A 26,175-nucleotide genomic window follows, 5' to 3' on the forward strand; every position below is an offset into this window, starting at 1 on the left:
GAGTTGGGCTTTGATTACAGTCTCAGTTCTACTCATCAGCAGCGTGAACCCGGACACGTTATTTACCCTCTGGCCTTGGTTCCATCTGCAGGATGGGAAGGACAGTACCTGGCTCGTTGGGCTGCTGTGAGGAAGAAATGAAAACATGCCTCGTCCACAGTGAGTACTCAAGCAAAGCTACCGAGGGCTCCTCTTCCAAACCCTGCCTGCCTGCACAGGACTTAAGACGCCACCCCTCCCGCACTCTCCGATGCCCTGCATCCCTACTGGTGTATCTCACCGTCTCACTGCTTGGCAGAAACACGGAAATCTGGCTAAAGTCTAAGGACAGCACGTCCTGATCATCAATTCTAACAGACGAGCTTAATAAAGGGTCAACACCCCCAAAGACTTACAGATAGTATGCGGATTTTTTACCAAAGAACAGATTTGTTCAGATCCGGGTTTCCATCAGCTGGACGAAAGCAGGCCAGGAAGTAGAAAGGGGAGGTATAAACGTGCCCTGGGTAGCACTCCTGTGAGGCTGTTGAGGTGTGTGCCCTCTGCACCTCCTGCGCTCTTGCAGGTATTGGGCAGGGAAAGAGCTGAGGCCTCAGGCCCTTCGGTTGCCTTGCCTTCCAGGAACCAGCACGGCTCGGGCTGCTCCTCCCCGCTCCCTTCCCAGGCCCCTCTTCCGCCCTGAAGCGCTGGCCCCACTGGTCCTGCTTCCTGGGTCTTCTGTACCGGCACACTCAGATCCCCCCAGGCCTGGAGCTGGGCGCCCTCAGAGTGCCATGTCCAGAAGGCGCCTGGTCCTCCTCGGTGAACTTGCACTTCCGTGCTCACCTGCACGAGGCAGCCAGGCCCAGGGCGCCTCGCTCTCCCTTGCCTTTCACAGCCACAGAAGCTCCCTGAGAACTGGGGCTGTTCGTTCACCCTGTAGCTCTGGCACTAGAGCAGGGCCCGGGACTCTGCAGGTGCTCAGGAAACATCTGCGGGGGGCCCAGGCTGGGGACAACGAGGGCTCTTAAGTGACCGTCGGGAAGCACCCGCACCCGTGGCCACAGAGCAGCCTTTTCTCCCCAGTCACCCCTCTGTGTTCCTCTGTTTCAGCAACTGCTTCCCCAGCAACGCATCCCATAAAGCAATAAGACACATAACTTTTTACATTGAAACCTTCAGAACTAGTAAGGAGCATAAGTCTGACAGTTTTTCACATTCTCAGATAATTCTCCCAAGACTCAATAAGCAGAAAAAGGGAATAGAAAGTCAGAACTGGATATAGAATTCAGATTTTTTTCTTTCAAAGACACATTTTATACAACATTTATGCTTTCAAACAAAATGAGCAAAAAATACACCGAGTGCTAAAAAAAAATCAAAACAGAATTAATACCAATTTTAATTTCAATATTTTAAAATACAGAAATTGGAAAGTAGGAATACCAAATACAACTTTAAACAAGTCACTTGTCCTCCCCTATAATAACCAATGTAAGCTACTTAAAAACTTACAAATTTAAAACAGAAACAAAATAAATACTGTACACTTTCCCTGCCTGCAGGCAAAAGATGGGAAATACTGTTATGAATCGAAAAAAAATGCTCTTAAAGCTTCAGCATCCCACTTCCCAGCCACACCTCACTCTGTCGTCACACAGTGTGCTTTTCTATTCAAAGGACACACGTGCACACACACTGACCGCCTATCCACACAACAAGACACTACTCTGCAGACACCCCGAACGAGAAAGGCTAACAGTCACCTGGGACCATGGGCATGAAAATCAGCTCAGGAAAGTCAGTCAGGCTAGCAAAACATTACTACAAAACTAGTAAATACCATAGCCAACAACTGTCCCTTTTCAAATTTCACGGATTTAAACCCCCTAAAACCAATACTACCCCTCCCTGTCACCACCCTTTACCCTCCCCCCACCCCCCCAAAAATCAAACAAACCTGCTGAAGCACTGGCAGAGTTCGACATTTCACAGTAAATGTGAAAGTTCATATTATATAATCTCTTAAAATGAACCTTTTCACCCTCTTTCCACAGCATGAAACTGTTATGGCTTAATTTATATTAAAAGTAGAAAAGTCTTTTCGGAAGGAAATGCAGCCTGCCAAGACGGATGTGCATTTCCTGATCAGTGCTATTTCACACCTAACAACTGCAGGACATGCTTTGCAGTCAGAAGCTGTTTTCGGAAAAACTGAGGTTATAGCTTTTGATTCAGTCTAACCATAAATGTAAGGCCCTTAGTTTGGTTTAGGTTTCTTTTGCAAGATAAAATAACCTTGGGGTTCACTTAGCAAGTTACACCTCAGGTCCCTGACTGTAACGTGGAAGTTATATGTATGCTTTGTAAAAATAAAAGGTGAATCCTATGACTCTTAGAGGGAAGAAATGATTCTAGGCAAGGAATCAACTCCTCATTATATATTACACCTCCTGCTGGTAACAGTTACCAACCAAGATCCACCAAAGAAATATAAGAGTATTTCTGGGTTATTTTATTCCTGCAAAATAGTATATATTCCAGCACTTATGATCACTGTTTTGGTGAAACGTCTTGGGGGAAAATAGCTGACATTTTGAATAGGAAATGGCCAAAATAAAACTGGGTGGAGACAAGGTTTATCTTTGATCAAGTTCCATTTAGGGGTGCTTTCTGAAATAAAGAAAAGTGAATTCAGGAGGTCACAGGTCTTGCATAGGTAAACTACTTGGAGGTCAGGGGCTACGTGGTAGCCAGGGTTTATTAGTGAAATAGTGCAGAGCAGACAAACTTGTTAGAAGAATCACTGAATACAGTTTCAAAAAGGCTTTAACAAAGAAAATTTAATGTTGCGCTTGTTAAGACAAAGCTTCAGGACACTAGGAAGGACAGGAAGGGTGAGAGGGAGGCTCTAAGGGGTAGAATGCAGCTTAATGAGTATTATTTTCCCACACCCATTAAAGGGGAAAAAACCCCACCAAACAGAATAAAACCACAGTCACAATAAGCTAATTGCTTTGAAAACAGGCATTTGCTTCTCAACGTCCTTAACTTAAAAAATTTTTATGTAAGGGATAGCAAATATTTGACTTACGGCATGACGTTCACTGAAAAAGAAATCAAAAATAAGGGAAGGGCTTTTAGTAAGGCTCCATTATTAAAATTACATTACGTTCAACAGCAATGTAATGAGTATGTGACTTCTTCCCCTTTCTTTCCACCTGGCTCCTAGAAAGTGTATCAACATCACCCACCACAGGATGAGCAGAGGCCTCACAGTGCCACAGAACAGGGGCTGTTGTAGGAAGCAAAGTACCAGAGGTTTGGGATCCACTGTGACCCCAGGCGAGTCACTGCCCTGGCTGGGTTTCATTTGTCTCTCTTAAGCTAAAGATCTGATGTTCGACTTTCTCAAAACCGCTTTAGATGAAGGTCTTAGGGCATCTGAAAATGACTGGTGATCTTTAACTTCTCTTTTTGGAGGAAGCAATTAGCTTAATAATTAACGAGAAAAATGAACTTTTGAAAAACTTTCAAATTTATATCAAGCCCTCATCTCTTAATATGAAATCATAAAATGCTTACATACTGCAATAGCTACTTCTGGCAGTAGTATACTGGACCATACAATTATTCATCAGCTCTTTGGGGAGTTGACTAATCACCATAAAGAGCATTTCTTGAAAAAAGCAGAATCTTTTCTTCTGAAGCTGTCCGGCCGAGTCTCCCTTCCTACACTACAGTGGTTTGTTTCTCTCTCTACCCAACGAGCCATTGTTGGCCAACTCAGAGCTGTCTTTGCTGATCCCCATCTATCTTATTTTCCCGCCCTAGTACCATGGATAGTTGTTAAATCATTTTAATTCCATGACTTACTTTACCTTATGCTAGTGCCCTGAAGAGTATGCAGAATCTATGAAGCAGTACTCTTTGAGAAAAACCTAAAATTATCTTTTAATTACTTTAAATCATCTTAATGATTACTTGAGGATAAACATTCTCACTCTTATCCATAAAGTATCTCATTCCTTTTTCTTTCACTTCATGCACTGATTCTGACTTTAATTCAGCATCTTGTTAGAGATTCTTCAGATTTTTTAGGTAGCAAGCTCTGGGCATATATTTGATATGAAGCAAATTTTATGAGTAACAGCAGTTTTCATTTAAAAATGCATATAGGGCTTCCCTGGTGGCGCAGTGGTTGAGAGTCCGCCTGCCGATGCAGGGGACACGGGTTCGTGCCCCCGTTCGGGAAGATGCCACATGCTGCGCAGCGGCTGGGCCCGTGAGCCATGGCTGCTGAGCCTGCACGTCCGGAGCCTGTGCTCCGCAACGGGAGAGGCCACAACAGTGAGAGGCCCAGGTACCGCAAAAAAAAAAAAAAAAAAAAAAAAAAAAAAAGCATATAAATGTGCATTTGTTGTCAGTTGTAACTTAAATAACGATAAATCCTCTGCAAATATTAAGTGTTAACAGATTAAGGAATGCTTTTCTGTGTTTTTCTTAACTGCATTTTGATCCAAATTTACAAATGAGAAGACTAAGACTCAGAAAGAGTAAGTGACTTCTTCGAGGTCACACAGCTGAAACATAAAGGGCAGAACTTGGACGGACACCGAGGCCTTCTGCTCCCTTTCATGCTGTAACATGCCCCTATGATTACGAACATTTGATTATTAACTTTTGACATGTTTTTTAAATTTTGAAAGTATAAAATATTTTTACTTCTACCTCTACAGTTGTATAGTGTATCTCTGTTAAAACTAATAAAGTTTTGTCTTATGAATGGGCCCTCCTGCTTAAGTTTGCTTAGAAGTGAAAATAATACTGCTTATTTCCTGGAGAAGATACCTTCAAGAGCAAACAATACAGCTTCAACTTTATATGCCCCCCACAGTACGAAGTAGTGCTGGGCACATAGTAGATGTCTGATAAATACCTGCTGATCTCATATGAATAAATACAGTAGAGTTCATTAAAAAGGCAATAATTAGGATTATTAAAAATAGAGCAAAAAAAATAAAGCAGTATTCAGTGCTAAGTAGTGATAAAGATGGGCTTGTTTTCTGAGTTTATACGACGGTTTCAGTCAGAATTTTCAATTCTGTATGCTTTAAAAATTAACTGATACTTATGAAGTTCAAAGTTTTTCTAGGTATTGAACTATTATAAACGGCCAGCTTTGTATAGTTTACACCATTAATCAATACTGGAGAGCATAATATTATGTGACATTATGAATTACAGTACAGTGGATCCCAGGTTAACAGAAGTCACTTATTTGAATCAATATAGGAAAATGATTACCTACTACTACACTTAAAATTGCATATGTTAAATCATAAGTGTTTGACATAATTTGTATTTGCTTATAAGTAGCTAAATGCCACCACTGCTGTTTTCCTAGGTTGCAGGGTCTGTACAACACATAATAAATGAGACTGAGGGAAAGACGAAAGGCTGTCTATTGCAGTCGAGTCCAGATGCTGAGTTACTTCAAAGTTCTGTCATTTCCACAAGATAAAGGGATGCATCACAGCCAGTGATTTTACAAGAGGTTTGACAAGGAAGTCACTGGATCAGTGGCTGGACTTTTACCAATACACAAAAAGATTACATGTATTCTGTTTTAGTGGTTATTTCATGTTACTGAAAGTTTTTTGAACTTAGCCAGTTAATGGGCTAACACTGCCAAAAATGAATCCACAGTTCCTGCACTTAAAAGTTCAACATGCTGGCTACTTAAAATTAGTATTTACCAGCCTAAGTACACAGGGCAGATACTGGCTACAATTTTAATTCATAAAAATAAATTATTTATTTTCATTTTTATAGCTAAGAAAAGAGAAGGTAATTAAAAATACCTAGAGCTGTGAAAAATGTAAAGGCAACAAAAGAACCCAAATCATACTGTAGCTGGAAAAAGAAATTATAATTCTCAATGCTTAAACTAACACCAAAACATGTGTATTTTAACACTAAAATGGTGTCTACAGAAAACCAAAACATCACAGCAATATATTGTGTGGGGAAGGTGGGAGAAACAGGCAGACCCACATTTTGGACATCTTGAGCTCTGATGACCAACAAATGACTGACTGTACCTATCTCTACCTAGTTTTGGCATAGCGTACAGAGTTTAAGTAGGCCTATTATAGACCTTTAGTACTCCCATAAAAATTCATCTTCCTGACACCCAGATAAGACCCAGACAGTGGTCCAGTCACTTGGACCAAAAAGGCTAATTTGTAAGATATTTCATATATATTCCATGAAATACTGGAACGGAGGCAGAGTAAGAAAGATTTCTCTTTGAAAATACACATTTGAATGTGACCATGAAAGATAATGGTATAGACTTTTTTTTCTTAGCTCTTCAAGTGATACTTAATACAGAAGGGAAAGTCCTGCTACCTTGCTGAGTTAAAAAAAAAAAAAAAAAAGACAAACCCATAATATGGCCGTATTTCTTCTCCATAAAAATAAACTTTATCCAATTTGCCTATATTTTCTTTGTAGGAACTTGTAAAATGCTCTATTGTCAGAACTGGGAATATCTCCACCGCCCCACCCCCCCGCAGAAATCACTTGTTTTTATGTCATGGGGGGGGGCGGAAAAGGAAAATATAAGCTATTGCAAGCAACTGAAAACTGGCACTTAGTAAAAGTTGTGCACAAAGGAGAGAAATGATTCCTTAAAGCTCAACCAGATCCTTAACCTCACTGTGCACTGGTTAAGTTAGGACAGACGGAAGAAACTGCAAAAAGCACCCATTTTACTCCAAATCCGTATCTTAAATAATTCTTTAGAAGGTTAAGAAATAAAAAACTAAATACACACACACACACACACACACACACACTCAAACCATCTACTCCAACATGCTTGCTTCTATACAACTTAATATAGTATAGTCTTATTATATTACGGCTTATTATGCAGAGTTGAATATTCTAAGTCAAACCATATTTCATATTTTCCAACAAATTAGGTATACAGAATAAAAGCGTCATAAAATATAACCTCTGTGGCAGGTGTTGGTCCTGCCCTCCAACACCAGTAGTACGAAGAAGGCCCTCTGTAGTTACAAATGTATTTGAAAAACTACAAACATAACAATTTAACCAAACTTATAATACTTTTCCCACAAGTAGGAAAAAGATATTAAAGCTGTACTCTTTGGGACCCAGATATCATCAGCAAAAAATGAAAATGCAAGAAGCCTATTTTTCTGTTTAGAAGAAAATTGCAATGTCTAATGAAATGAGACATGTGGGGTCTTCTATGTAGTTCTTACACATTGGCTATGAAAGTATTTCCCTGCAAAGAGAAGAGTCTTGTGTCGTTATGAAATGATGGGGAGTGCAGAGGGAAGGTGGGATATAGGTAATCGACCTGGATAACAGTATGCACCTTGGATGTTAGCAAAAGCGAAGCTACTAGCTTATAAAAAACACATGAATTATATAAAATAAAATGATTTTCATATACATCTTAATTTAAAATAATTAATGCATCAAATCCCTGTTTAAGACTTTAACCTGAATAGCAAATTTAAGAGTCCAGACTAGTTACTGTTACCGTGGCTCTTCTCCACGTGTAACACACGCACTATCAAAAATAATTTAAAAACCTTCACATTCTTAAATCTAAATTAGTGAGATATTTCTCCAGAAATCTTCCAAATAAATAGCTTTAAAAAAGAAAGAATTTAAAAGCTGTTAACTTTAAAAAAAAAAAACATCTGTTAAATAAATTATTGATAATTCTTTACCCTACCACTGAAAATAAATCAAAACACTACCAACAACAAAATGAAATTCAAGCCCTGACAAGAGACCCTTTCCAGTTCAAGGTCTCTTTTTAAGGTTCTACCCTCCTTCTTTCTCTCCCCACCAGGTCCAAAATGGTTATTGCTGAGTGGGTGTGGCACAGTGAAAATGCAGCATCAGGTTCATTTTGTTCTTCAGGCAGTGCTCCCTACGGTACATGCAAACTGCTTCAGAGGGGGCGCGCGGAAGCTCCAGGCTCCCGTACCCCGTACCCCGAGACCGGTCTCCGAAAGGAAGAGTGACCACAACCGCAGCTCCGTCACACAAAGAAACGTGCGTGGCCATTTCTGTTCAACTTAAGGATCTTCCCAAGACGTTGTTTGGCTGTTGCCATTCCTTTTTTTGGACGTTTACCTATAATATACAGAACACCGACAACAGCATAAATAACAATGAAAATCATAGGGGACAGCACCTGGAAGATTTCAACGAGGGCGACATGGTAGGCAAAGGCTCTTCGGTGTCTTGAATGGGCAGGGTCACACTTCTGGAATTCCACTGCTTAAAACTCTTCCGCCTCATCATGTGGGAGGGAAGGGCCAACCTCCTTCATTAAGACTTACGAGACCCTCCCACGCTCTGATCCCTGCCTATCTCTTCAGCACGAGCTCTTACCCGATCCTGCCTCAAACTGTGCTTCAGCAACGAAACTGAGGGCAGTTTCATACATAACGCCGTGCCGTTTCTCCCCGTTGTCCTGTGGGTCACACTGTCTCCTCTGCCTTCGGTGCTGTCTACCCTGTCCCTTCCCCCACCTCAGCATGGCTAACCCGTTGTCAGCCTCTCCAGGATCGACCTCCCCCTCCAGGAAGCCCCTCCTGCTCCTCAGGGTTGACTGAGGTATCCTGCTTCTCTGTCCCCATAGTAACCTGTGCACGCTGCTATCGCTGCGCTGTCTGTGACGCAGCAGGCTGTGCGCCACGTGAGGGTACAGACGAGGTCTGTCTAAACTGCTACTGTCACCAACATACACAGTCAGAAACGTACTTAACCTACACACGTGAGGCAGTTACCTTTTGTTGCCTGGTTGCTGATAGGTGGTGGATTTGATGCAGGTCTCTTGGTGGGGTGAAGGGGCACTGAAAAGGAAGCTTCACCAACAGGCCTTTCTGGGCTTACACTGCCATTGCTCATCTGGCACGGCCCTGACATCAAGCTTGAACTCTGCGTATACTTTCCATTCTGAGGGCCTGAGCCACTGCTGTCCACAGAATTCCTACTTTGTACCTTCTGACTGATTTCTGATGAAACTTCCTTTCTGATGCATTTCTGGCCTCTACTTAGATCCTAAAAAAGAAGAGAGGAAATAAGGTCGAATTTTTAGGGTTCCTTTAAGATAAGTAAGGTATTTAACCTCTCTATGCATTAGCAATTCAAGAGGGAGAAGAAATAGATTACTGAACTTGGGTTTTCTTAACATGTAGTAGCCACAGAAAACCACCCCTCCTGAGGGTCATCTCATTCCAAAACCTAGAAGTGCTGAAGGATTCAAGTCTTGAAGATGCCTCATAATTTAAGTCGAGAAGAAAACATAGATAGATAGATAGATAGATAGATAGATGACTGGTGGGTCTTGAAATCAAAACAGAGAGGGTCCTGACCAGAATTAAAAAGAGAAGGAAAGATAAAAGAGCATGCTGCAGATGTGATGTCTCACGAAACTAGTTTTTAAGTGTGTGTGTGTGTGTGTGTGTGTGTGTGTGTGTATTAAAGTGAATTTCTGATTCTGTTAACGGTCAAGTTTTTAAAAACAGCATTCAACACAGACTTGCTTTAAAGCAGCCTCACAGATACTGCTGAGCATGAAGAAACAGCTGTTCCATTTGACAACCTTTCTAATACCTCGCTAGATTACACTCAATAGAAATTCAATCTTCTCTAAGGTGATCTTGCTAATCATGTCCCCTACTTCTTTATTTTCAGACAATTAGAAAAACAACCATTAGATTTAAATAATAGCTTACTTTTAATACTAAATCCTATAATGCTAATGAGTTATAAATTTTATAACCAGTGAGGCACTATAAAATCATACACTGAATAAGTGAATTCTTAATAGTTCAGGGATTTCTTAGCTGACCTTTGACCCTGGAGCATATCCTTCCATGAAAAGAACTTGTACTTGCCTTGAAAAAATAACTTGGTTCTTTTTCTTACTATAACTGTAATTGATAAGTATTTAGAAAATATAGATAAGCCAAAGGAAGAACATAAAAACTACCCATATTTCTGCTACTCAGAGAATGCTTGGCGTTGGGGAGGCTTGAGGACTCCACTCTGCCACATGGGAATTTTGATTCTGCTTTCCTTGTATGGTGCTACTGGTAAAGTTTTGGTTTTCTTAAAAGGTATTTTGGGTTCGTTTTGTTTGGTATAAGCATTCATACACCAGGATCCTAAAACATCAAGTGCCTTCTCTTATTAGAGCAGGGACTCTTAATCTGGAGTCAACGAGTGGTCTGGGGTGAGGGTGGACACAGACCACGAGAAAATGTAAGCACAAGTCATATTTATGATGGATATTTTTCTGGAAAGAGAATCTGTAACTATCATCAAATTCTCAAAGAAATTCAGTATCTAAAAATATCTGACAGGGACCTCCCTGGTGGTCCAGTGGTAAAGAACCCGCCTTACAGTGCAGGGTACGTGGGTACGATCCCTGGTCAGGGCACTAAGATCCCACAGGCCGCGGGGCAACTAAGCCTGTGTGCCACAACTGCAGAGCCCATGCACCACAACTAGAGAGACAAAACCCACACACCACAAATAGAGAGAAGCTGCGCGCCTCAACAAAGATCCCGTGCGCCGCAACTAAGACCCGACACGGCCAAAAATAAATAAAATAACATTTAAAAAAAAAATCTGACCAACAACGTCAGAGACTAAAAGGATCCTCGTGGTACTTTTTTTTTCCTTCCATGTTTCATTCTAGCCAGACATAACCTAAAGGTGTTGGCAGCCAGGAGTTTTTAACTGTTTTCTTAAATAAACTGTTCTCTTCCAGATCACATTCTATCCATAAGCCTTTCATCAGTCATTACATCAGAATCCCTAAAAATGGACAGCTGTTCAAATGTGCGTTTAATGGTAATTTTTAAGCTTTGCAGGTCTAGTGGTTGATTACTGATTGCAGCTTAAAAAAAGAAGGCAAAAACAGAGCCAATGACAATCTATTTTAACGTTTCAAACCTTGAATATACCTGACGATTAAATCTGGAAGTTGTATCAAATTGTTTAATCCAGGAAGAACTCCTCAAGTCTTGATCTTCAGTCTTGACATGATACCCTAAAGAGAAGTTTTAATTAAATGATCTTCACACAAACTGGATCATAAAGAACAAAGTTAGCCTGCTACTTAAAATTGAAAGTAAATTTATATTGACATTTTATTTTAAAATGAATATACTAACTCTTTATTCATATACTTCCACCACACTCTTTTCCCTTCAAAAACAAAACAATCACCAGCTCTCAATCTAACATGTTAATTCTTTCAATTCTCCCAATGACTGTCTTTCTATGGCAGGATTTTGTGCCAGATGCTGGAGGACCTAGATCAAATTCTATGGCCATCTGCTGTAGATGTAAAACCAAGTGCAATAATACTTTCTCTAAAAGTAATATATATTTTCCCATATAGAATAAAGGCATATGTTTGCCTGAATTTGGCAGCATTTCCATAGAAGCTTTTCAAGGGACAAAGAGATTACAGGGAGACAGAATGGTACAGTGGAAAGACAGACAAACCCAGATTTGAATTTAAGTTCTTCCATTATCAATGCATCTTAAGGTAAGTTACTTAACCTCTTTAAACCTCAGTTTCCTCTTAAACAATAAGCAAAGATTTTGAGATCAAACGGTCTAGTCCTGGGTTCAAATTCCAACCTCTGAACAGCTATGTAAGTATGGGCAAGTGAAATCCACTAAGTCTTTTCTCCTTTACCTGTTAAAGCCACATTACATACACCCAAAATGTTGTTTCGAGAATTAAGTGAAATCAATGTCAAGCTCCTGGTACTTAGTTAACACAGTTAGGTGGGAATGAACACAATGTCTACAACAGACTTCAGTTTTAATGTGGTACCATCTTCTCCCCAGTCCTCCTCAGATTTTTAGGGAAATAAAATTTTTCACCAAAGGCAGACAGAAGAAAACACTGTGTGGCATCACTGATAAGGCCACTGAGTCTTCTCTCTTTCCTAATGCTTCCTTTTCAGGTAGGAGAGAATATCCTCAAGCAGAAACAGTTCAAAACTTGCTTCCACAAAAGGAAAAAGAGTTGGTTGTTCAAACTTAGCACATCAATTAAGACACCAAAACATTCCCTCCACTCTGACCGACTTATAAAAGGGAAACAATACTGTCTTGTGACAGCCAGTGAACACAACTCTTAATCCATTAATTTACATTTTGAGTTCTTATACTTGCATCTTACATTTGTCAACATTATGTATTCTTTTGCCAATAGGCTTAACACCATTTCCAACTAAGGATGTGCAATGAACAGTTCTTATTCATAGTCTCTAACCTCAACTAGGATGACAGGGCTATTAAGGTGGGGCTTATATGTTATTTTTCCGAGACTTATAGTTTATGTTTCTTACCACTTTCCACTGGCTTATCACAGCGATACAGCTGCCTAACCTCATGGTTACTGCTGTGGCAGCTGCTGGGATCCTGGAGAGAGCGTCTTTCACCACCGCAGTCTGTGCTTTGTATCTGCCTTTGTAAACACGTGGAATAGTGCAACCCTGCCATAGACAGCATGCCCTGAATAGCTTCTTCCTCTGTGCTGGTCGAGGTAGGACACTCCCTAAAGGGCGGATCAGCAAAAAAGACAAGAACCTTTTTAATTCTAATAAAATTTTTGGTAAAATTTGAAACAAAACAAAACAAAAACCCCAAACAAAGCAACAAACATTTTCCTATCATTTATATCACAATAAAATAAGACTACCATCATCAGCATGCCTACCTTTTAACTGGAATTTCGCTTCTAGATGGCTTCTGGCTCTTTTGAAGGAAGCTCCTCATCAAATTAGATTCTTCCTTAAAGTTTGATGTAATTTCTTGTTTCTTTTCATCACCTGAACTTTCAGACTCTTCAGTGGTAAAATTATTTTTCTGAGATAATTAAATGGAGGCAAATCTATATAAGAAATCTGAACAGGTCTGTAGAAACTAACCAGAAACACTTTATCCGTCTAGGAAAAGTGAGAATCTTAATTATCATGGAATTATTTCTGTATTTCATATGAAAAAGTGAAAATCTCTAATAACTACAGTGACATAATTCCTTAGTAAAAAAACCCACATAGTACAGGTTTTCTTTAAGGCAAAATGAAATATAACCTATGAGAGAAATACGAGAAACATGAGAACAGTATCTCCCTCCACCCTTTCCAAAATCAGACAAAAGCTATGTCGACCAGATGTAAATAGTCACATGATGGGATGTGTGTGTATAATTACCACTGCAGAGAAGGCCCTGTGCCACAAAGGTCAGAGAGACAGGCTTTGGGAAAGCTGTCATCAACTTTCCTCCTAGGTAAAGGAAAGTGGGTGTTCATCTTTTTGTCACATAACTTTAAGTTAAGGGTTCCAGGCGTACCAGTGCGGTGCAATCAGGTCCAGAGTCTTCTGAATCAGAAATATCAGAATATTCTGATGATCGATTCCTGAGTTCTGATTTCACACTTGTTAAAAACCCTGAGAAGGAAAATGATGAGAGAAAAATAGAGTCATTAGAATTTGAATAAAGTGCCATCCAAAGCCTGTCCAACTTTGTGAGATGTCTCAACCGCTCCTGCTCCGTCCTTTTCTCACTGCTTTCGTTGTCTTCATTTCATTCTTCCCCCATGGACTATCTCCCTAATTGACCAAGATACAGATTAACGTGTATTCTTAAAACATCTGGGGTATTTGTTGAATATGGTGATATAATCCTTATATAGGTGGGTTGACTATTTTATATTTCTTTCCAGAAAAAAACCTCTAACACTAAAATTAGCTGCAAGATGCCTTTCACTTTCCATTGTGCATTATTTCTCTCAACAGAAAACAAAACAAAACTCTCCTAAGCCTAAGACACATTCAAGTAGACAGTGAATCGAACAAGCTTGAACCAGGCTCCAGCCCTGCCTCTCTCTTGCCGGTAGCAACTGTTGGATGAATTCCATTGATTAGCTGCCTCTCCCCCGACACAAGAACAAAGGCAGAGTCAGCAACTACAGCAATACCCAACTTACCCAGAATTAGCAGGACTAAGGTATCCAACATGGATTAAATAATGTTAATCACCTGGAACATTTTCTTATCAAGTACTAAAATATTTAACTCCTTTTTAAGATAGAAGGGTATATGGAGGCCCTGAAAAATGTTGAGAAAATGAAGACTTCTTTCAAAGAAAGATCTCGAGGAGGAGGAGGTGTTACTATTCATCATACTGATGACAACCAATTAATAACCAAGTAGAGGCCTTCTTGTCAACAGGCAATCAAATAAAACAATACATGGGTTGTTAATAGCTTCAGATCAGCCAGTTATATATGTCTCCTAATTCTGAAAACCACATGTATGTTAGCTAAAATTATCTCAGAAATAGGACTAAACTTGCAACTTTATTATTTTATTATTTGGAGTAGAGGTCCGTAAGATGCATGAGCTTCATGTGACTCTTGTAAAAACTGTCACTAGATGAGGGTGTCACTGGCCGGCGACATCCTCGTCACTCATACCACCTTCCCTGGACGCCACCCCTCACTTGGTGGTCAAATCTGGCATTTCCCTGATGGAGAGATGACTCAGAAATGCTCCAGACTTCTCAAAAGAGTATCAGGGACACAGAAATTGTAATCCGACTACTGATTTAAGCACTTTAAAATGAGCAAGTTACTTTACATATTATTAGCACATGGGTAACGAGCAGACCTTTAAAATGACCATTAAAACAAACATACTGTTAAGTGGTTTCTGAGACGCTTCATTCTCCACCCCCTCTATTCCTGAGCTCTCTTCCATCTTCACTTTTGCCTTTTTTGTCCTTCTCTTATCCTCTTCATTTTCACTGTCTGCTGTATAAAGACTCTGATCCGTAAAGGGTTGTCTCTCATCCCTGTATACAGTGGGAAAAACAACCGAGTCAGAAAACAGTGCAACCATGTAGCCCAACGGTATTAAATCCTCCTTAACTTACAGAGAAAATAGAGAACTAAGACACTTTCCCCATATTTCAGGCAGCTGTGTAATGGTCTGGACCAGGGATTAAATGAACAGAGGGAATCCACTGAAAACTAATCTGTTGGATACTTTGATCTACTTCACATACTTAATTATCCTTCCATTTGTCAGCAGTAATCGGAGATCATTATCTTTCGCTCTCCATTCAGGTACCGTGGAAGATGGCTGGAGATGTTTGTTGAATTTTCCATTCAGTTTAGAGCTCAAAGTGTCCTTAAAGTATAAAAACAGAACTTACTTAACCTCCGCCCTCAAATATACCAGCTTGACACGTAAAGAACTGTATACCACCCACCACCTCCCCCCGCAAGCCCTGCATGCTGAAGAGTGCTGGGCGGCCTCCGAGGCTAGGGCGTTTGCAGTGGTGTGGCACGAAAACTAAATGGTTCCTAAAACCAAAGCATGAATCCGGTTCACCTTTCTGTGGGGCCAGTTAACTATAAAACACATTCTATAACGCAGAATATAAAATCTCTAACAAGTGAATTCAGACATGTCACTGTGCAGAAAGCTGAAAAACTGAAAAGCTGGAGAAGTACTGCCTTCATGTATCTGAATTCTCTTTGCCTTGTTTCTCCCTGCAGAAGTGCTAGCTGCTGGGTCCTTTCCAGTCACCCTATCTTTGACCTAATCTCTAGTCTTCCCACCAGGCACTCCCAGCAATTTACATGTCATCACCCTGCTATCACCGGGAACAAAGGCCACCGGGTGACATAAAAGCACAACAGTAGCTGGTTTTCAATACATAAAGAATATTTCCTTTTTGTGGTAGTATTTTTCTTTAATAATAAATGGAACCTTTTATAATAAGCTAAATCTTCTCCTAGATGGCTGCGGGTTTAAGGCGGTTTAGAACAACAAAAGCTTCAAACAGTATAAATATAATTATATAAAATTTAAAATATTTAAGGAAGTTTTCACTTCTATATAGCTTCTTTAAATGTTAATTAAGAGATACTGCTATCTTATTCATTTTAAATTATCCTCTACTTAAGATGTAAAATCATGGATGATATGGATCTCACCACATGTCATTAGCATGTTTTACAAAGGCCCCTACATTGAGCTCATTACTGCCCCACTGCTTCTCCCCTTTGTCCATTTGGCCATCACTTCTCAAACTGTAGTCATGGGTTTAACAGACTCCCAGCCTAACAGTTACCCACGCTGCTGCTGCTGGGCCAGGAAAGGGCCTTCTGCACTTGCTCTTCCCTCTGTCTGCAATACTCTTCCTCAAGTCTGCGTATCCATCTGACTTCTGCTATGTAAGTGGCATTCAAATGCACCCAACTGAGAGGCTCTCTGACCACCTTAGCTAAAGCAGCCAGCCACCGGAGCCCTTTTATTCTCTGGCTCTACTGCTCCCTTTCTTCATAACATTTGTTATCTGAAATTATACTATTTTAATATCTGTCTCTGACTTCAATCCTTCCAACTTGAGCTAGGATGGAAGCTACACCAGGGCAGGGACTTAGGTTACGCTCACTCTGGTATCTTCTCCAGAGCCTAGAAGAGCACGCGGCACTTGGTAAGCACTCAGTAAACGTGCCGGCAAACAGATGAGATCTGTTTGTCCTACTTCTACACTGAAGCATGTCCCTGTCACGAGCAGAAGCGCCGCTGACCCCTACAGCACTAAGCAAAGATCAGACAACAAGAACGGCCAGACTGTTCTCTTTCTATAGTCCTGCTGAAGGCCTTTCAGAAACGACCAAGTCTCTCATGTGACCATAGAACGGAAGCTTGCCTCTTCCCAGGGACACATCTCCAGTCTTCTGAGCACCTCCCTCGTGTGGAGCTCCAGGATGTCTAGGTTAGAAGGAGTTCGGACATTATGATCTCGAAGTTTCCGCATCCTTCGTCGGGAATGGTATGGGGAAGCTGCTTCATTTGAGGATCGTGAAACTGGACATACAGTAGGAATTCCCTGAGATTTAACTGGTTTGCCATTTTCTTCCTTTTAAGAATGAAATTCAGGATATTTTTATGACAAGGCCACAAACATACCTGACTAAATAATCAGCCATAAAAATGTTTTAGAAAACAAAAAACATGCAGTTTAATCATATAAACAAAGAATACCAAATTATAAAACTTGAACAGCTTTGCTGAGACCTTTTCCCCTTCTCTCCCCCACGTAATATACTATGAACGTATTTCCTTGATTTTCAGTATATTTTAAAGGCTGTGTCATATTCTACTGTAGAGATATGGCATAATTTATTGACCTAATATTTAATGGCAATTATTTAGGCTGCTTCCAGTTCTTCCCTATGATGAAATTCTTTCACATACCTAATTGCATAAATCAATAAATGCTTTTTAAACCAAAGTCACACATCTCTATGTAGCTTTAAAAATTAAAACTCTATAAGCATATCATGAAAAGCGCACTCTACTCATCCCCATCTGATTCGCTTTTTCCAGAGGTAACAACTTGCAAGTTTTTAAACACTGTAGTAACATACGCAGAATTTTGTATCACATAATATATGTATACATAATTTATACATAACGTATATGTAACTTACCATTTTAAAGTGTAAAATGCCACAGTTCAGTGGCATTAAGTACATTTCACATTGTTGTCTAACCATCACCACTATCCATCCCCAGAACTTTTTAATCCTCTCAAACTCTTAAATAATAACTCTCCACTCCTCCTTAGCCCCCGTCCCAGGCAACTACCATTCTACTTTCTCCATGAATCTGACTACTCTAGGAACTACATGTAAATGGGATCATACAATATCTCTCCCTTTGTGACTGGCTTATTTCACTTAACACAGTAACTTCAAGGTTCCTCCGTGTTGTAGCATGTGTCACAATTTCCTTCTTTTTTAATGCTGAATGATATTCCCTTGTATGTATATACCACATTTTGTTCATCCATTCATCTGTGATGGACATCCGGATAGCTTCCACCTTTTCGATGCTGTGAATAATGCTGCTGTGAACACGTGTGTGCACCCTGCTTTCAATTCTTTGGGGTATATACCCAGCACTTCCAACTCTTGTAGCTGTTTTTTTGTTGTTGTTGTTGTTGTTTCAGTTATTTGCCTCCAAATGTCTAAAGAACATGTTTAAACTGTTATTTCTTGGTTTTTCAGCTTCAGACATTACTGAATCCCTACTATGCAAGATAAAGCCTTAATCTTTGCACACCTCTCCTAAAGGCACACACACTTTCTCTTCCTTCAGTATTCAGTATTTAAATTGGACTCAATGAGAATTATTTACAACCCAGTGCCATGTAACATACTATTATTACCTTTACTTCCTTTTACATCCTTTGACTTTCCCTTGAGTTTATAATTGCCTCACCTCCATCTGTTTTGCTTGCTATGTATTTATCACTAATTGATCCCCAAGTTCCCACTAGAAGAATGCAAACATTCAAACACATTAAGTACTTTATCAATCTTTATATTTTTCTTTGGAGACAGACCTCCTAGACAGGAAGGACTGATAAAGTACAAGATGCCCAGTTAAATGTGAATTTCAGATCAACAACTGATATGGAGCCTTTCATTCTCCTGATCCATCCTGGACGAGCTGCACTCTGGGCCTGCACATGATACCAAAGGCCATTCCCGACCTGCTCCCATTCTACCACATAAAGCTGCAATCCCCGCCCCCCTATCTCTGGCTGTCACTCCCTACCCTTTTCCCCTCCTTTATTTTCTTCAGAGCACTCCTTTATTCCAGAGACATTAAAATATTTACGGCCAGCTTCTTCCTACTAAGCTCCACGGGGGCAGGGCCTTTGTTTTGTTCACTGCTCTATGCCCATTCCTGATGGGACACAGCACACAGTAGGTACTCAGTATTTGTTGGAAGAATGAATTCCAGGGCTCCTCCTTTTTCGGTTTACTCCCTCTCAGCACATCCTCTAAGAGTTTCCTGAGAAAGGGAACATGGAGGTAAATTGTTTGAGACCTTGCCTCTCTGACATCTTTACCATCTTATTTGACTTATAGCTTGGCTGAACGCAGACCTGTAGGTTGGCATCCCTCCCATCCAGAATGTTAAAAGAGTCTGCTTTATTGCCTTCTAGTCTGTAGTGTTATTGTTGAGAAATCTGATATTATTCTCATTCCCAGTTCTTTGTATATGACCCATACTTCCTTCTTTGATGCTTTTTAGGATATACTTCATTACGTGTATTCTAAAATGTGACCAAATGTGCCTTTGAATAGGTCTTTTTTCACTCACTGTACCAGGCATTCTGTAGAGTTCTCAATTTGGGAAGGTGTGTCCTTGAATTCTAAAACATTTTCTTTGATTATTCTTCTGATAATCTTGTTTTCTCTGTTATCTCTTTCTGGAACTCACATTATTTTGACAGTGATTGTGTAAAACGACCTAATTTTTCTGTCCTATTTCTGTCTTTTTTTTTTTTTTAACTTTGGGAGAGATTTTTCCAACTTTATCTTCCAACCATTCTACTAAATTTTGTTTCTATTTTATTTCTAATTTCCAAGAGCTCCTTTTCTTTTTTCTTTGAATGTTCCTTTGTTAAAGCTTCCTGTTCTTTTTTCATGGAGGTACTATTTACTCTTTTCTCTCTTCAGGGTATCAGTTATGTTTGGGTTTTGGGCTAGAGACTTATTTGCTTATTGATTGTTTCCTCTGAATACTTTTTTTTCCCCTTTTTATCCTTTATTTTTGGTCTTTGTCTTAAAAATTTTTCTTGGCTTTCTATGCATTTTCAAAGGGAAGCATTAAAAAGCTAACTGGTTTCAAGAAATGGTGCTAAGAAAGCTAGATAAAAATATGGGGAAAAAATAATGCCTTAATCTACCTTACGCTATGTATAAAATTTCTAGATTGGCCATTTACCTAAATGTAAAAGCTTCTAGAAAAAAAAGAAAGTATCTTCAAGACCTTGGGTGGGCAAAGATTTCTTAGAGAGGACACACAAAAAGGTACTAACTATTTATAAAAGAAAAAGATTTTATAAATTGGACTTTTTCAAAATTAAAAATTTCTGCTCATAAAAAGACACCATTTTTCATACAAACTATATCTCAAGGGGAAAAACAGTTAAAAAAAAAAAAGACACCATGAAGACAATGAAAAGATAAGCCATAGGCTGTGGGTAAATATTTACTATTATATATATGTATATATCTCATATATAATATATATCATCCGTAAATACATGAATGAATGCATGCCAAAGGACAAAGAACTTGTGTCCAGGATAATATAATAAACTCCTAAAAATCAATAATAAAAACAACGTAATTTTTTAAATGGGCAAAAACTTCAAACAGATACTTCATAAGGGAAGATATACAGACAGCCATGCACACAAAAAGGTGTTCAACATCATCAGTCTTCAGGAAAATGTAAACTAACACCACAATGAAAGAACATTTCATATTCTCTGTAATAGCAAAAATTAAAAAGACTGAAAACACCAAATACTTACTGGCAAGGATATGGAACAACTACAACTCCTATACATTACTGGTGAGAGTGTAAAATGGTACAACCACTTTGGAAAACTGTTTGACAAATTCTCATAAAGTTAAAAATTCATTTACCCTATGATTTAACAACTCTACTCCCAAGTATTTATCCAAGAAAAATGAAAACATGTATCTACCACAAGACACACAGGTTGCTTATAACAGTTGTATTCATAATGGCCAAATCTGCATATAACCCAAATATTCATCAACAGAAGATGGAAAACAAACTGTGGTATATTCATTTAACCGAATAGTACTCAGCAATGAAAAAGAACTACTGACAGGTGCAACATGAATGAATCTCAAAAGCCTTATGTTTAAAGAAGCCAGACACAAAAACACTATATGCTGTATGATTGCCTTTATCTGAAATTCAAAAATAGGCAAAATTAATCTATGATATAGCAGGAGAGGTCAGAACAGTGGTAGCTATGATAGTCAAAGACTGCATAGAAGGGGGCAAGAAATGACCTTCTGGGGTGATGCAGATGATTTTTAGCTCAACTGGAGTAAGGGTTACACAGGTATATACTTTTGTCAAAACTCGAATTGTACTTTCATGATCTGTGCATTTCACTGTATGTAAAAAGGAAAAAGCTAATTGGGAGCTCTGTGTGAGTGGGGCTTTACCAACTGATGGGTTTCACTATAGGAATCTGGGTTGTTCCATTTGAAGGTTTCAAATTGTCAACATCAGTGGATCTTCTTTTTGGCCTGGGAGGTACAGGCCAGACTGCCAGGGTTTTGGGGAGCCACGTGGAAGAAGAGTCATTCACTATGCAGACTGTCACTTAATCCTCTTGTTTTCAGTAAGGTACCCATCTCCCTCAGCTGGGTTCAGTGGCCAAAGTCCAGTCTCAAGTTCAACCTCTAAAAAATTAAATCTCTAGTTTTTTGCATGTGTTAAGGCAGGGGTCTGGAGGTCAATTTATTTCTTAAATAGACCTGTAATCAATCCTGCTTTCAACCCCACCTCCACTCTCCTATTCAGAGGGTCCTAGTTTCCCTGATTGCTGAACTTTTTGAAGGTTTTACTGTACAAATAAGACCTGCTCTGGTCTTCTCCCATTGCCCACACAGGTTTTAGCTCTCTCTGGTCTGCTAAGTCAGTTACCACTTGAACATTTGCTTTCCAGCTTCCAAAGTTTTGTTGGAGTTCTTCATCTCTATTATTCTCGTTGTCTTCAGGGGATATTGCTTTTTATTCTTTTACTATCATTTTGGTTCCAAGAGGTGACAGTGGTAAACAGGTATGGTCATGTACAAAGTTTAATTGGATTCCTCTTATTTACTTTATTAAAATAATGCTGAGTCAAGGGATATGCCAGTTAGAAAGCATGAACTATTTACACTTCCTACCAGCAGCACAAAAATAAAGAATTTTATCTTTGCCAATTTGATAAATGATCATTTGAAATCATAAATTATGTGGCAAAATGTACTTGAATAGTTTTTCACATATTGAGAATACTTTTCATATTTTTATTGGATGGGCCATTTCTATGTCTTCTTTGGTGAAATACCTGTTTATATTTTCTTTGTACATTTTTCTACTGCCATTTTGCTTCCTTCTGTACTCCCTACCCTCCAATTAAAAAAACAAAAAAAACCACCCAAAAACAACAAAAAAACACTTTGTTGACTATTTTCGTCCCATTATTCTTCCAGGTATATTTTACCATTTTCAATTTGTAATACTAATTTGGAATTGACATATTTCAGAAATGATACTCCCATTTATTCAACTATAGTTTTATTTCTCTTAGTAAAGATTTATAGTTTTTTCATATAGACCTAAACCTTTCTTATTGAGTTTATTCTTAGTTTTGGTTGTTATTATATATGATATTTATATATTTATCCATTTACATATATATTTAAGATGAAATAGGTGACTTTTGATTTTTAAAATCCATTTATATGCAGCTCTTCAAAAACAGAAAATTATTTCCTACCATATCTGAACATACTGAGAATTACATGAAATACTCTATCCAAGGATATTAAACCCAACATTTTAATATTTCTTAGACGTACACCTCTTTTCATTCCCCAAACACAGCCCTAATCTGAGCTGTATCAGTTAGCCGCCATTCCTCCACTTAATTTCCTTTCAGTTCAAGCTGGACACTAACAGAACCACCTTCCTCAAGAATTACTTTAATTAAAACCCCCTTTAATACCTAGAATAGCTCCTAATTAACAAATTAAAACACCTAATCTAAGACTTCATGGGCTTTTATCAAAGGGCATTCACCTAAACGAGCTGCTGTAAATACTTTCACTCAAGTGGACCTCCGTGCCCCACCCTACTTGTGTCACCCCTCTTTCCAATTCAGTTTCACCCAGCTCTCACTCATCTTACCTTTTCTCTTTCTTTCATTTCTTAACATGTATTCATCTCTGCATTGCAGAAATGAATGAGATTTGAAAGTTTTGTTTATGCTGTATTTTTTTATTTTTGGAGTAACCTGAAGAACCTGAAATAACCTGGTAACTGCTTCCTTATTACTTCACTATGATACAATATTCCAGATTTCTCCGTAGGACTTTGGGAGCCTGAAAACCTGAGACTCCTTCCAAGACACAGTGCATTCTATTTCTTCTAAGAGTGTCAGGGCTTTCCAATGTTTGTAGTGTGGTGGTAGATCCAACTGCTTCTCAAAGCAGATAGTAACCAGGCATTTAGATGATAGTTTCTACTCTTACCTCTATCGCTCGAATTACTTTAGAAAGTTCTTTAATAAGATGTCCAGGTCTAACATTGTCTGGAATTTCAAAGGCATGTTCAGATACAAGCTGTATTTGGATTAACAAAGATAAGACAACCAAAGTTACTTACATTTTAAGATGTAAAAACTAATTTACTAAATCAATTTTCAGGTTCTCTGGATTTTACAGACAAGGCCAAATGCCCACAAGTCAGGTCTCAGAGCTCATGTGGTTGGTTTCATATCTTCTAAGGAGATCCTTATTAACTCATAAAATCCTCTTACCTTGAGTTAAAAATGGACTTGTCTTACTGTAAATTTTGTTCTATATGGACTCTACACCTCAAAGCCTACTGTAATTCTAACTACTACTATAATTAATAAAGAAACTAACTAAATTTAATTCATAATACGAAAGGATCTGTAAGGGGGAACATAGGCACTAAAATAATCCTAGTTTCTCGTGGGAAATCTAATTCGCAAAGTTTTTTTTCTTTTCACATTGAAAGCGAAATAGGGAAAAGATCCCATCCACAGGAAAGAGGAATTAATTGGTGAGTTACCATATCTACTGAACTGCAAAATGCTGTCATTATTTATTATGTCTATTTCCAAATATTAATCTGTATATCTAAGAAAGTTTTGACCTTTTAGGCACACTTAACATACTAATTGTTACTTCTGCTTTACATCCTCTCCTTGGTTTAGCACAGTTTGTTAAAACAAACTAACGACATCAAGATACAGTTGAGTACTTTACAAGTGTTAACTCATAAATCCTTTCAACAACACTACGACAGAGATACTATTAGGACTCTCACTTTACAGTTGAGGGCCTGAAGCACAGGTCAGCGGTTTATTAGCAGCATTGCTAAGGCTTGAATCCAAGCCTCTGACTCCAGAGTTCACGCTCTTAGCCACTATGCTAAGCCACCTCTCATCTTAGAGCAAGGTTTACAGTTAACTGCAAACATCATGCTTTTAAAAGTGCACTTCAAATGCAATGAATTAACAGTATGTATTATTATTATTCTTTTTTTTTTTGCGGTACGCGGGCCTCTCACTGCTGTGGCCTCTCCCGTTGCGGAGCACAGGCTCCGGACGCGCAGGCTCAGCGGCCATGGCTCACGGGCCCAACCGCTCCGCGGCACGTGGGATCTTCCCAGACCGGGGCACGAACCCGTGTCCCCTGCATCGGCAGGCGGACTCTCAACCACTGCGCCACCAGGGAAGCCCAACAGTATGTATTATTGATGAGTTTTACTGTGCATCAAAATCACCTACAAAGTCTGTTAAAAACAGAGGTTCACATCCTACCCCAGATCAATTAAATCAGAATCTCTCAGGAAGAACAGGGAGTTTATTTTTAAAAAGCTCTAAAGGCAATTTTGATAAACAGACAAGTTTGAGAACAACTTGTCTACAGCCTTCAGAAGGAAAAGAATTACATGGTTTTTGCAACATACCCTTTATTTTGTTTTTATCTTCTTATATACTATATACTTTTGTAATCTGTTTATGCCTTTACTTGTCATTTAGATGATGACATCTTTGACATTGGGAGACATGATTTTTATTTTCCTGAATGCTTCCACAGTGCCCTTACTCTTAATGGATATGCAGCAATGATAATAAAGTGAAAGGGAGCATAAAATTATTGGGAGGGTAACCTATTAATTACTGTCTCCCAATATCTTTTAAGAGGGGGATTTTTATTTCAGGTGGACATTCGAGAAATTAGCATGGGAATGTATTTTCATCAGCTCAACTATTTATCATTTTTTAAAACATTGTGTGTAAAGTTCCAGGAGGGAAATGAAGATGAGAAAGTCCCTGTTTTTCAAGAGCTTATAAACTTAGACAAGAGGACATGGACACATTACTTTATGGACATTATTTTTAAGTCCACTGGCACAAGAGATACGCTATGGACGCATAAGGAAAGGACATACTGCTTCCAAAAGGAGACCTGGGATGACCTCTTAGAGGTGGTGGGATTCAAATGCAAACTAGACCACATTTTGGGGAAAAATGGAAATCTCCTGCTTGAACCCTGACCTCTCTTTTCCTTCGTTCTTACATAAGACTAGCAGAGGGATAACAGCATAGGCTTTGCAAACACAGAGACTGAGCTTTAATTCTAGCTCCACCAGTTGTCTTGGGCAAGTTCTTAAACTCTGAACCTCAGCTTCCCCATATGTAAAATGGGGATACCAAGAGTACCCCAACCTCATATAGTTGTTTTGAAGAGTAAATGAGTTTATGGATATAACAACTAAGCACAGTGGTTAGCACACTATGTGAGCTCAAAGTTATATATTATTATTCTATATCTACATGTTCATTTCTTAGTCAATATCCTAGATATACTCAAATTTACTTTCTTTTTGAGGTTAAAGAAGTACCAAGGTACTTTCAGTCTCATAAATATAAACATCAACCAGTACATTTGTATATACTATCCAATAAAATGCAGGTTGTACTTAAAGCATGATTTCCATTCCTTCTACTACTCCAAAATAACATAAGGACTCTTCCTGACCTTGCCATGTAAAAATTAACAATTATTTCACCAAAGACAACTACTTACTTCTTTTTTCATCCATAATTTTAAAGCAGTATGCAGCGCTTTCACTCCCTGTACTAGGTAAGTCTGAGGCTGGAAACCATCTTCTCTCAGTTCTGTGGCAATGAAGTTGAGGGGGAAAGGAGTTAGTGCTCTGTGACAAAGGGATTAACTTTAGGTTTTGAGTAACCACCAAATATCAAACAAGTTAATGGAGAAATAATAAACAATCAGTTGAAAAGGTGAGAAAGAAAAAGAAACAGTATTACATTAAATGTAGTTGTACTAAATGCTCCAGTTAAAAGAAAGCTCACAAACATAATGCTGAGTAAAAGACAGGTCACAAAAGAGTATCAGTAGGAATCTA

At 38.9% G+C, this 26,175-nt stretch overlaps 1 protein-coding gene across 4 annotated transcripts in view; it reads right to left on the reverse strand.

The window, feature by feature from the left end:
- KDM7A (lysine demethylase 7A) overlaps positions 1 to 26,175 on the reverse strand; it is a 273,273-nt gene that overhangs the window by 190,900 nt on the left and 56,198 nt on the right. For 2 of the 4 annotated variants that reach the window (XR_014016730.1, XR_014016731.1), the window contains exons 10-20: positions 25,833 to 25,924; positions 23,241 to 23,330; positions 16,799 to 17,008; positions 15,140 to 15,264; positions 14,772 to 14,926; positions 13,424 to 13,521; positions 12,788 to 12,936; positions 12,417 to 12,625; positions 11,013 to 11,098; positions 8,826 to 9,099; positions 4,291 to 8,166 (exon numbers count right to left, since the gene is read on the reverse strand). Coding sequence is in view for 2 of the 4 variants with exons in the window: in XM_081244936.1 (XP_081101062.1) it covers positions 8,072 to 8,166; positions 8,826 to 9,099; positions 11,013 to 11,098; positions 12,417 to 12,625; positions 12,788 to 12,936; positions 13,424 to 13,521; positions 14,772 to 14,926; positions 15,140 to 15,264; positions 16,799 to 17,008; positions 23,241 to 23,330; positions 25,833 to 25,924 (1,583 nt within the window). In the remaining 2 variants the exon portion in view is untranslated. Of the gene's footprint in view, positions 1 to 1,927; positions 8,167 to 8,825; positions 9,100 to 11,001; positions 11,099 to 12,416; positions 12,626 to 12,787; positions 12,937 to 13,423; positions 13,522 to 14,771; positions 14,927 to 15,139; positions 15,265 to 16,798; positions 17,009 to 23,240; positions 23,331 to 25,832; positions 25,925 to 26,175 lie in introns of those variants that run through there. The other 2 variants (XM_081244936.1, XM_081244937.1) reach the window with 2 other exon arrangements.

This window comes from Mesoplodon bidens (genome assembly GCF_964165515.1).
Source record: "Mesoplodon bidens genome assembly, chromosome: 9".
Lineage (NCBI taxonomy): Eukaryota > Metazoa > Chordata > Mammalia > Artiodactyla > Ziphiidae > Mesoplodon > Mesoplodon bidens.